Genomic DNA, 12,621 nt, shown 5'->3' on the forward strand with positions numbered 1-12,621 from the left:
AGTTGTTGGGGTATGTAGCCTAGGCCTTTGGCCGTAGGGAATAATGTCACTGGCAGCCGTCTTAACATCCCAGGGGCAACTCCCATGGCTATGGTAGAGTTGGTACTTAGTGCTCGCCATGGTTTCTGGCATGCACTCCCCTCAGCATGGTAGCGTGGGTATACCGTTCCCCATAGCGACCCCTAGAGGATGCAGTTCGAAGTTCCCTTGAAAGGGAACGTCTCAGGTTACGTATGTAACTATGGTTCCCTGAGTAGGGAACGAGACACTGCGTCCTCTAGATTTCTTGCCATGCTTCGGATGCAAGCTTCAGACGAAGAAGTGGATGCTGTGTTCTCCCGGCGCCTATTTATACTATAGTCGCACCGGTAGTGACGTCATGACTCTCGCCGGCCAATGTGTTGTTGGTGTTTTTTCAATGTATGCTTCAGACACGGGTCACGACGAGGCATCCCCATAGCGACCCCTAGAGGACACAGTGTATCGTTCCCTACTCAGGGAACCATGGTTACATACATAACCTGAGACTTTTTTTTCACTTTTCACAATAAATATTGATTCAGAGCCACACAGGAGAAAGGAGAGGACTACTTAGAATTACAAATATTTTTCTCATAAAAATATGCAGGTTTGTTTTTTTATTTTTACTGTTAAAAACATCTCGGTTACGTATGTAACCCTCATTCCCTGAAGGAGGGAACGGAGACGTCACGTCGGAGGACCGACGAATTGGGATCTCGCTTAGAGGGACCAATCTACTTCGAGTGTAAACTAAACGAGCCAATGCACATTGGCTCAAGGATTCAACGAGTGAAGGCCTGGCGCCGGACGCTCCGCCATGTCTGGCTGTCGAGGGGACGGAGGAACGCAACAGGGTCTACTATATGGACTCTTTGGAGTGGTTTTTGCAAGCCGACCCGAAGCCGGGGCCTCTCAGTGCTTCTTACGTGAAGACACGGGGCAACAGGGACAGCCCGGAGGGCAGGACCTTGTACTGGTATGCTCGTCCTTCGGACGCGAACCACAGCAATGATATGTGGTGCGGAAGGGTCGACACATGAAGTACGTGTCCTTCAGGTCGACCGCTGCAAACCAATCTCGGGGACGGATTGCAGTCACAGCCAGAAATGGTGCTCCCGGACCACCATAGTGGACATCGGACGACCTAGAGACCGCGCCGTAACCTCCGTCACTCGTGGCGCGAGGTCCGCCGCGGTGCGGAGTTCTCAGCGAACTTCTGGGTCGTGACCACCCTCGTGCAAGTCCCTCAGTGCCTTGGCCTGGTGCACTTGCAATGACGCCATAGCGTGTAAGGCGGAGGCAGCTTCTCCACAGGTCGTATAGGCATCGCTGGCCAGAGTCCTCCGACGTGACGTCAATAGAATAAAATTAGTTAACATGAACTATCAGTAAAACAAGTACTTATCATTTTTTGTTAGTCAATTTCAACAGTACTAAACTATAATTTCAAAATTATTAAAATCAAAAGTTGTAGGCAACCTGTTAGCATTATTTCATCGACTTGGACTAACATAAACTAAACATAAATAGTAATTTGAACATAGATTCATAAAAAACTATAATGTACTGCTCGTTGTTAGTTAATGCATTAGGGTGATACTATAATTGGAGATACATTTGGCTCTGCAGAAAGTTAAGAAAAAAACTTTTCACTAACAGATTTTTTTTCAGCATCTTATTGAAAAATATTTTATTTTAATAATTCAGTGCTTGCCAAACACAAGTTACTTCCTTTTTTTTTTACTTTTAATGAAAAAATAGATGTCTTTATGGTATTGTTGTTAACTCTGTTACGGACAAATTTGCCAATGTGTAGAAATAACAATAAATCATAACAGGAAAAACGCCTCAGGTTACGTATGTAACCCTGGTTCCTCGAGGGAACGAGACGCTGCGTCGAGAAACGCTAGGGGAACGCCGTTCAGCGTGACGGGCTCTGAATTTCATGTGTAATCAGACCAATAGATGGGCGAGACGTCACGGCGGTGCAAAAATAAATCAATAATGTTTATTAGGATTTTAAACAACAAATTTATTGTTTTAAAAAAAAAAGTTCATAAACAGAGTTGACCCTTTAAGTAACATAATTGTAAAATAACAGAATTGACAATTGCCCGATGGACTGTCAATTTTGTTACCGCATTGTCAGCATTGTTACTCTACCTTGGTAACAGAGTTTGACAGTAACAGAATGGACAATTTTCTTTATTTTTTGCCAAAAACTCCACTTGCTAACATAAATGCTAAGAGCACATGGCACTGATGAAATCATGATTAAAAGACTTTTAAATAACACAAAGTGTGATCAATGAAAAAAATCTGTTTTCCTTTTGATATTGTGGTAACAGATTTGACACTTTATAAAATAAATCTCGGTGTAAGAACTTTTAGATTAAAATAATTTCTTAGAGAGAGCACATAGACTTTTCAGTGCTTCAGATCTTAACAGTGAGGGAAAGTGACAAAATTTCCTGTATCTTACATAGTTGTGGGAGATAATTCCACTAATTTAAAGGCAAAGTATGGTACGGTAACAGAGTTGACGCAAGTTTTACGGACACACATTTTTATAAGAAAAAATTTATTTAAAAAAATAATAATGTAGAATTTGGTAAATGACCCTTTAGGGCTTTTATAAATAAAATGAATGAAATATTACAAAAAGAAAAGTACAATAAAATATTTTGATTACACAATGATACATGATGGAAAAAATGCACTGAATAATTTGGACAACAAGAAATCATGATTTTCAGCTATTTAAGACACTTTTTGCAAAATATATTATATTGTTATGGACTGTAACATCTTGTAATTCATAACAATGAGTAACACAGTACTAAAATAATTAAAAATATAACCATTTGAAAAAAGCTGAAAAAAATAATGACTTCGGACACCAAATGTACCTGCAATTATAGAATCACTCATTACTAATGGGACTTCATTGTAAAGTCAACATAATCAGTATCTCAAGGTAATGTTTTAACTTTGACAGCCCTAAAAACATTTTATTTTTATTTCTCTTTGTCGATTTTCCACAGACCCTCCTAGCGGACCCGTTTGTACAATAAGTATATATTTCTATGCATATTTCTGCAGTAATAATTCTTTATAATTACTTAAACCTCTCGTACGACCGCCCTTGAAATTTGAGTGAACTCCACGGCCAAAATCTTGCCCATTATCATCAGTCCTCCACAAACAGCTTTAGTTACAAACATAAATGCGACTCTCATTCAAATGTTATCTATTCTTTGCTGCCCATGAGAAGGCGCTCAAAGCAATGGCCCCGGTCACGCGAGGGCTGCTCCACTGTTTCGTGGAACGTACCAACTCGGCGGAGAGAGGGGTTCTGTATTTATATGAACGAGAGCGCGCTGTGTGTAGTAACTTCAGCACCTGGACAGCGACTTCCGCGAGTCAGGCGTCATATACTGAAGCGCTCGGCGCCACGCGCTTCGACATGGCTTGAAATACCGCATTAAAGTGCTCCACTGTAGTCTTTTGCTGCTGAAAAGCCGGACTGTTGCGCTAAATTTTGTCGACACTGAGTACCAGAGCCGAGAAGCGTCGGTTAGTGCGGGTCTCTCTCATCTAGAGGCTTCGCTCTGTGGAGAAAAGTAACTGCGTCCCCGCTCATCTCATTGTAGTCGAAGATGGAGCCACCCGCCGGGACCGGACTGAAGCTCTTGCTGTGGATTTTAAGCCACATCAGCATCTCTCAGGCAGCTTCTCCATCATCCCGTAAGTTGCAGTTGATTCCGTGGCTCTTTTGCAGTGGTGGGCACCGGGAGGTATCTGGCACGCTGGAGTGCTATAATCAATAAGTCCGGTGTTATTTACTCTACAGATGTAACCGGTGTAGTTATGAATTCTTCTGAAGAAACTTGCATTATTTGCAGTTGCATGTTGGTCTTGTGGTCATTGAATTACATTGCAGTTTATCGCGGTCGGCAAGGAACAACAATCATTCGAGTCTTGATAGAAAGGTGGCACATATAATTAGTCTAGGTGGTGCAGATGATATTTATCCTATACAAAATTAACCTAAAGCATATCGGTAGCACTGTATGCAGCGTTTCAGTGTTGCAACACATTTTGTTTAAACGTCTGTAACTAATATAGTATCCTCATATTCAAATATTTATAAATGTACTGCTAAATTATGTAACCTACCCCACTACCACTACTGTAACACTAATAGAAAACATGAAGTTTTTTATGAATGGATTTATTGTGGTCAAACTTACTTCACTTTTTTTAAATATAAAAAATTATATTTATTAAAATTAATAAAAACTATTTTTATTGCCATCCCCTATCGCTCAATTTTACTTTAAATTAATTAGTATTTATTTATTTATTTTTTTACTTCAAAACGGTACACATATTGGAATCATTTAAATTAAATAAAAATAAATAAATCCATTTAAAAAATAGATACATAATAGGCGAACAACTTTTAAAACAGAAAAGATAGTGTGTTATTCACAATTATTTTTGTGTTAAGCAAATTAGTGTCAAATGTACCATTCTGTGCATCTTGAGCCAATACATTGGAAAGTGTTTCAACCTTGCCTGTCTGGTCAGTCATAATATTGCTAGAGATGTAGATGAAAAGCTTGTGGATGTTATATATCAAATTAAACATGACAACCCGCTGATTCAGATGGTATCAGTTCTGCTATATACTGTCCGTTAACATGATCACAAATCATAAACCAGATGTGTAATTTTTACTGTCTTAGCTCAGTGTTTCTCCTGGTGGTGCTCATGAAAACTGATGGTGTTTATTACTCACTCAGTGTTACAACACGTCCTGCTCTCCCCCATACAAATAAATTTAAGGAACTCTGATGTTCAAATGCTTCACATGCCACATTTGAACACATAGGCAGCCTATTAATGTAGTTCTATGAATCATGTGTTAAGAGCTGAAAATAAGCTGCTGGGTTCCCTCCTGATCTGTTCTGAACAATGGCGCTTTACCTTGACTGTCAACCCAGCGTCTGTTCAACTCTTAAACAGTTGGCTATTGGAGGAACAAAAGTAGCATGCTATTTCCACAGTGTTCTGTTAGCTGCAGTAAAGTTGTTTTTGTAGCAGTGAAAGTGTAACCTTTTCTACTTTATTATTATGCTTGGTGAAGAAGTATATTTAACTTTTTTTTGGCCAAATTATGACAATGAGGCTGTTAATGATATATTAGAAACACACTTTTCTAAAAGAAAGAAATCATATTTTTTTTGCAAAAACACAATGTTGTGGAATCAGGCATTGGTTTTAATATAGCCTGAAGCACCCACCACTTTAATATTACTACATAATTTAATTACTTGGCTAATTGCCTTGCAGAGGGTGAGCACTGCAGAATCAATACAGTCAAGGAAAAATTGGTTCTTAGAAATAATTGGATGGTTGGTCTTATAATATAAAATCCATGTTTGTTCTACAATATCAACACCAAAAGCAGCTCATAGTCAACCATTTTTCAACTGTGAGAATTATGAATGACTGATTTCACCAATATTGATTTATTGCACACACTTGCTGCAAACATGCAAGTAAGCGAAATGTTTATCGCTGGACAGACTACAGGTAGCCAGGAATAATAAGATTAACAGCCTGGAATAGTCAGTCACTTAATGGCCCAAATTTAGAAGCAGCCAAGACTCACTTGAAAAAAAGCTTGCCAAAACAATGATTAATCAACAAGATCGTTCACCTACAGACATTTTTAATTAATCTTTCCAGCACTGCGGCTACATGTGGGAGAGAAACTGAGTTGCTGAGATAGTTGATTCTTCCTCTGACAGATGGATGGAGGTTTGAGATAAAGCTTGCAAATGTTAATTGAGCTGCAGAGGTTTTGAAATCTCTTTCTCTCTTTGTTAGCCAAGGCTACCGGAGCATTTGATATAAGCATCCATCTCCCTACGAGCTCTCGTGGGTCTGATTAAGAAGAAAAGGTAACTGGATTGATTTGGCTTATATGGGGGCTGCTGCTGAGAATGAAATTTGGATGGAGCTTTTTCTTGTTCACTTTAGTTTCACCACAGCACAAATGCAGAATCATTTGTAATTACTCTGGACAACGGACAGAATTAGTGTAATTTCCTTAATCACGTCATGTATGCAATCAGCACGGCTTGCTGACAGGTTTTGTGCTCTCTGTAGCAGCCAAAGATAGTCAAAGTGGCAGCTCAATGACCTGATCAGAAGCAAAGTTATTTTAGTGGAATGTTAACATGTCACTGTGGATGTTGCTCAATGGAAAGTCCTCTTAGAGACGAAGATTTCATAAGAAATTCTTCTCAACACGCAATTAAAACTGTGTTAGTATGCCTATTTCAGAAGAGTCATTCAATTATAAGAAAAATAGTCACAATTCTGAGGACAAAAAGTTGCAATTGTGAGAAATACTGTAAACATGCAGTTATGAAAAATAAAGTTGTGAGCGATTGTGAGATTTAAAGTTGTGAACAACGAGAAATAAGTTGCAGTTTTGAGAAATAAAGTTGCAATCACAATTTAAAAAAATAGTTGCAGTTGTGAAATTCACAATTGTGGGAAATAAAGTTGCAATTCTGAGCTACAAAACCACAATTGTGAGAAATAGTTGTAATCAATATTACGATTATAAGAATAGTCGCCATTGTTAGTTCTAACGTTGCAATTGTGAGAAATAAAGCTGTAAATATGAGAAATAAAGTCGCAATTGTGAGAAATAAAGTTGCAAATGTGGGACATAAAGTCACAGTTACGAGCAACGGTCACAATTATGAGAAAAATTGTCACAATTCTGAAACACAAAGTCACAATTGTGTGAGAAATTCGCAATGATTTAAAGCTGCAATCCCAATATATAACATCAGAGCTATGAGAAATAAAGTCAGAAGTATGAGCTATGAAGTTGAAATTGTAAGAAAAAGTGTTGCAATTTTGAGGTATAGCTAAATTGCAAATTTGTAAGATATAGAGTCACAGTTGTAGCGTCTGGACTACTCCAACACACAATATATATTTTGTTAGCTAGCTTTCACAAATACTTTGTAACACCCCAGGACGCCGAACAAGACCCTGGTTTCATGGTAACCCGATACATTTACAACCTTGTGGAATGCGAGCCGGCTCTCATTCTGCTTTCTCCAGAAACAAGGGGTACAAATGCACAGGAGAAATGGACTGTTCTACTAATTAATTCATAGGAAAACCTTTTCTTTGAATGAACACACATTTTCTTCAGGCCATTGTGTGTATTATTGCTGTTTTGTATTAATCTGTTGTATTATAGACTATTTTTATTCGTGCTTACGATAAACCACTCATTCATATAACCTTACATATAGCTTGTTTAGTATCTATGAATTCGCCTTCTGATGATCTAAACAAGAATGTATATTATTTGTTGGTACGTAGGCAATATATTAGTGCCCTGAGAACCTTTAGTATTTTCAATCAAAGTTCCAGATACTAAAGTACCATGTTTCCACACAAAGAGCCATAAACTCCACAGGATCTCAAAACGCCCACTTGGGATTCCGGCTTTTCTCATTGGATAAGCCCATCTTGAGAGGCGGGGATCTTCTCTGACCTTAAAAGCTGACACACCATGTGACCCGCCAGTCGGTGGTTCAGTGAGATGCTAAGATGAAGATGTGAGAAACGCTCCAGGATACCAAAGCTCGTGCCAGGCTCCGGCCTAGTCCTTTTCATTCATCAAGTGACTCTGACTCAAACTAGCTCTTTCTCATCAACCAACTTCAGCAAGATCTTGGGGCCTTAAGATTGCATCAGGAATCTTTTTCAGACATACGCAAGTATCAAACTTAGTCGATTTAATTGATGCATTAAGTATCAGTTACACCTTTTTACAAGGTTTGTTTGAACTAAGAATCTGACGTTTTCCCTCAGGTTTTAGATCTGCTGAATATGCAAAATGGTTCCATAAATGTCATTCCTTATGTCTCTTTCTTTAGTGCTAAACTTTAACCCTTTCCTATACCAACTGTATGTGTGTGTGTGTGTATGTGTATGTTAGACCGGCTTAATGTGTTTATGTAGTATGTTAGACTAGTTTAAGTGTTTATGTAGTTAATAAAACCTTACTTGTATCACACTTGACATGTTCATTGTTTACTCATAACCGGAGTCAATAATCATGCAGATTTACGTTACAAACTTATAGAATTGTACAGTAAGAAAGTTATTTCCTTTAACCAGGAAATTAACGTTCTTAGAATTGACAAGACGGTTGACCCTGAGTGGTCAGCTAAATATCTACAGTGGATCTAAAATATTAATAATTAATCATAATTAGTTATGGTTAATTATTCATATTTCCTGTTGTGAGCTAAATTCGCTACACAGTTTCAGTGCAATGTGAACATGTCACTGTGGATGTTGCACAGCGGAGACTCCTCTTAGAAATTGAGATTTCATTAGAAGTTCATCTCGAGGCTGCAATTAAAATTGTGTTAAACAAGAAATATGTCTATTTGAGAAATGTTCTTATATAGATCTAAATATAGATCTTCTTTGTATATTCGATGTCATCCCAATGTATTTTAATGCAGCACTTCTGTCTGTTCTAGAAGCAGCAATTGCGTAGAACAAAAGTTGTTACCCATAATCAACAAAATGGCTTTTTCATTTGACAGATAGAAACAAAGGACTTGCAAAAAGCATAGCAATTAAGAATTAGACCATTACTGTGCAATACAATGCTAAGAAAACACTGAAATTAAACCCACTCGTCTGGTTCAGTTCTTAAGTTGCACACCCTATGGGAAAACAAGACTGCTGCCTCAGAATGTAACGCTTGGTCACCTGAGTTCAAGCCAATTTGTTTGTCCTTACAAAAGACATAGATGCAGCAAGTCTGTTTCAGGCTACTCGGTAAGGTAAATTTAATGCATAATCTGCTTTATTCATTTATTTCTTTGTTTGTTTCTATGGTCTGTAATTTCTATACCAACACTTTTCCCACTTAAAAGCAAATGGCAGGCATCTGTGCAGGCAGTCCCTGAAAGATTAATTCACTTAATTTCTGTAAGCAAATTGGGTATTAAGGGACTCTAAACAACAACTTGAATCCAGTGAGAAGCTGAAATAACAACATTTGTCTTTGACGGAGGTGTGCAGATTCTACAATCTTCCTAATGAGCTGTTTTTTGTTAGTTTTGTATGACTGATTTGAAATTGATTTGAAGGGAAATGCTTTCTAACAAAGCGGTCTTGTATTAATCAAGATACGTTTGTAGACAAGGCCAGAAAGTCAAACTGACCTTTTAAAATTCTCTGTAAGAAAGTGTTTGTTTCCTTTTGACATTAAGCAAATGCTGTTTGCTGATCAAGACCTTTGGATATGGGTCAGCACAGCAATCATGTTACAAGAGAATGATCAGAGAAGTTATGAGGATGTAGGTTAAGCCAGTTTACTGAAGGGTCAGAGCAAGGCTTGAACTACTCTGAATGATTTTAGTAAATCTTAGGATCCAACAACTGATATATGGCCTTGTTTATAGGGACCATTCACAACATGCAGCTAACATACAGCTAAAACTTTTCTTTGGTGATGGATGAAATTATGACATCATCATTTGACAGATGAAAACTCTTTCCTTTCCCAGACCTGAGCTGTGTCTGATGGACTTAAAGCGAAGGCAGAAGGGACTTCTCCCCAGCCTATGTTACCTCGAATGACACAGACAAACACAGACCCAAATCTTGTTATTCTCTCTTTCCTATACTATTTTCCTCTCTATCTCTCCCACACACTTCTATAATGCAGTGCACATATACACAAGTATTCAATCGCACATGCACAATTTCTCTCCCTTTTCTCCAGGCAGTAGAGATTCTGTTATGACTATAGGCTCTAGACACAGGAGTGAGCTTTTCATCTAATAGCACAGTGGTTGCTGTACTCTGTGTGCACTTGCTCTTGTCTCTTAAAGCAGACTAGTAATAAAGTGTAAGCACTCTCAACTCATGGGCATACCGCTGTGAATAACAGTGTATATTCAGTAGGGAAATTAAAAACAATCTAATGTAGTTAACGTCTATTTGATGCAAATAAATTAATCCTGCACCAATGTTTGTGTTAGATAATGCAGCTTATTATGTGCTGTTATTTTAAGTGCAACAACTTATCCTACACTAATTTCCCATGAACTTGTTTTAAATGCACCCAGCAGTATTGATTGGATTAATTTTACATGATTAATAAAACTTTAATGAAGTCTCACCTCAGGGGTCAAGGTTTAGCTGGTTAGTGTAGTCAGTTGTCTCCTGCTGGTAAAAGATGTAGCATCATGATTCTGGGAGGCAAAAAAGCTATTTTCTCCATTGACAACCATTTATATAATGTATTCTGACTAAACACATTTTTAGGTGGCCTCACCCATCAATATTTAGAAGCTGAGCACCAGATGTTTAAAAAGATGCTTTTGGATGATTTATTAATAATCTGATGTTACCTTCTTCCAGTGACTTACAAAAACATTCAGACTCTGAAATGTGTCCTGCTTTAAATATTAAAATACTCCCTTCTATCTCAACACACACACATTGGTCAGACCAGCCCATATATGGGTCAAAGACGTTAAGATGTCCTCATCAAAATAAATTTATAAAAGTGATTATGTCCATAGAAAGCACATTAAATGTAAGTAAAGTGTCTACTTTTAAGGTTTCAAATAAGTTTTTGGAGAATAAAATTTTCAAATTTGGTTGAAATAATGTTACATTTTCATTCAGTGTAACTGTAACGGGGCTGACGAGACGAGAGGCATGCGGATCCATGTGCAAGCTTTATTTCACAAGAGAAGTGGTCAAACACAGGCAGGGTCGATCAACAGCAAATAGGTATGGCACAGGCAAAACAAAGAATATTCCTTGGGCTAGTGTGGGTCTAAGATCAGCAAACAGTATCCAGAGGGCTTGACAAGAGGGGTAATCCAGTAAACACAGGCAGAAGGTCAGGAAACAGACAACAAGGCAACACGGAAAGACTAGACCAGACTAAAATTAAAATGGGAAAAGGAATGGCTCAGTAATGTAGCTATCGCTAGAGGAGAGATAAACGCTAAACAAAACTAGAGATTAAACAGAAACACGGAATGGCTCGGTAAAGCAGCTAACACTTGGGGAGTGCTAAATGCAGAACAATACTCGGCAGTGAGAGAGAGAGGAAGTCCATGGCTTATGTAGCGTGTCTGATTGGATTCAGCTGTGTGTGTGTGATCAGTGCATTCAGCTGTGTGTGTAATCAGTGCAATGGTTGATGGGAAATGCAGTCCAGGGTGATATGTAACAGTCCGTGTGGTGTGAGAGTCAATGTAATGGGAGAGCGACCTCTGGTGGCAATCAGCAGGAAGGCCACGGACCAGATTCGTGACAGAGCCCCCCCCCCCAAGGAGCGGCTTCCAGAGGCTCCCAACACAATACCATCCAGGAGGGTGATGGAGCGGAGGCGGAACAGGGGGAGGGACGGTGGGCCAGGTCCATGTGGAAATGGAGAGACTGGGAACTGAGGCAAAGCCGGTAAAGCAGAGCACCAAGGTGGAGCAGATGGAACAGGAGCCCACCAGGGCAGAGCAGAAGACCTCCATGGCGGAGCAGACAGAGCAGGAGCCCACCCTGGGCCTGACTCGGGGACATGAACCCTTCCTGGTCGGAACTGAGGATCTGGAGCCCTTCCAGGGCGGTACTGGGGATCAGGATAGTGCTTACTTGGTGCTGGCACTGGAGGGTGCTCTGGAGGAGCAGGCAAAGTAAAGAGCTTTTGAGGAGCTGGCACTGGAGTGAGTCTTGGGGCTGGAGCCAACACTGGAGACGGGGAAACAGGAGCCCTCCCTGGGCTTAACTCGGGAACATGAGCCCTCTGTGGGCTATACTCGGGAACAGGAGCCCTCCCTGGGCTTAACTCTGGAACAGGAGCCCTCCCTGGGCTTAACTCGGGAACAGGAGCCCTTCCTGGGCTTAACTCGGGAACAGAAACCCTCCGTGGGCTATACTCGGGAACAGGAGTCCTTCCTGGTAGGGACTGGGACCTGGGGAAAACTGAGACACAAGAGACAGACAGAGCATATGCGATCTCATGGATGGGCCAGACAGTTCTTTCACAAACGGCCTCCATAGCCGTCACAGGACGGGCAGAGAGTTCACAGGCGGCCTTCATAGCCGTGACAGGACAGGCAAAGAGCTCACAAACGACCTCCATAGCCGTGACAGGACGGGTAGAGAGTTCACATATGGCCTCCATAGCCGTGACAGGGTAGGACGAGGATTCACAGACAGCCTCCTTAGCCATGACAGGACAGGCAGGGAGTTCATAGATAGCCTTCATAGCCGTGACAGGACAGGAAAAGAGCTCACAAACGGCCTCCATAGCAGTGACAGGACAAACAGGTAGTTCACAGGTGGGTACTACTGACACCTCTGGAGGTTCTGCAGCGGGTGCCGCCACCTCTGGAGGTTCTACAGTAGTGCCCTCAGGATACAGGGAGAGTTCGGCAAAGGTTCCTTCGACCTTGACATGATAGGTTGAAAGTGCGTTTCTGGGCGCCACCACCACGCAAGGAGCTGAAGCGA

At 40.2% G+C, this 12,621-nt stretch overlaps 1 protein-coding gene across 1 annotated transcript in view; it reads left to right on the forward strand.

The window, feature by feature from the left end:
- Window positions 1-3,441: 3,441 nt before the first annotated feature.
- Window positions 3,442-12,621, forward strand: part of LOC107565603 (contactin-associated protein-like 2) — a gene marked incomplete at its 3' end in the record, with an annotated part of 253,415 nt that continues 244,235 nt past the window's right edge. The window contains exon 1 of the mRNA XM_016250865.1: window positions 3,442-3,768. Coding sequence (XP_016106351.1) covers window positions 3,681-3,768 — 88 coding nt within the window. The remainder of the gene's footprint in view (window positions 3,769-12,621) is intronic.

The sequence above is a fragment of the Sinocyclocheilus grahami genome, unplaced genomic scaffold (genome assembly GCF_001515645.1).
Source record: "Sinocyclocheilus grahami isolate Dianchi unplaced genomic scaffold, SAMN03320097.WGS_v1.1 scaffold1011.1, whole genome shotgun sequence".
Lineage (NCBI taxonomy): Eukaryota > Metazoa > Chordata > Actinopteri > Cypriniformes > Cyprinidae > Sinocyclocheilus > Sinocyclocheilus grahami.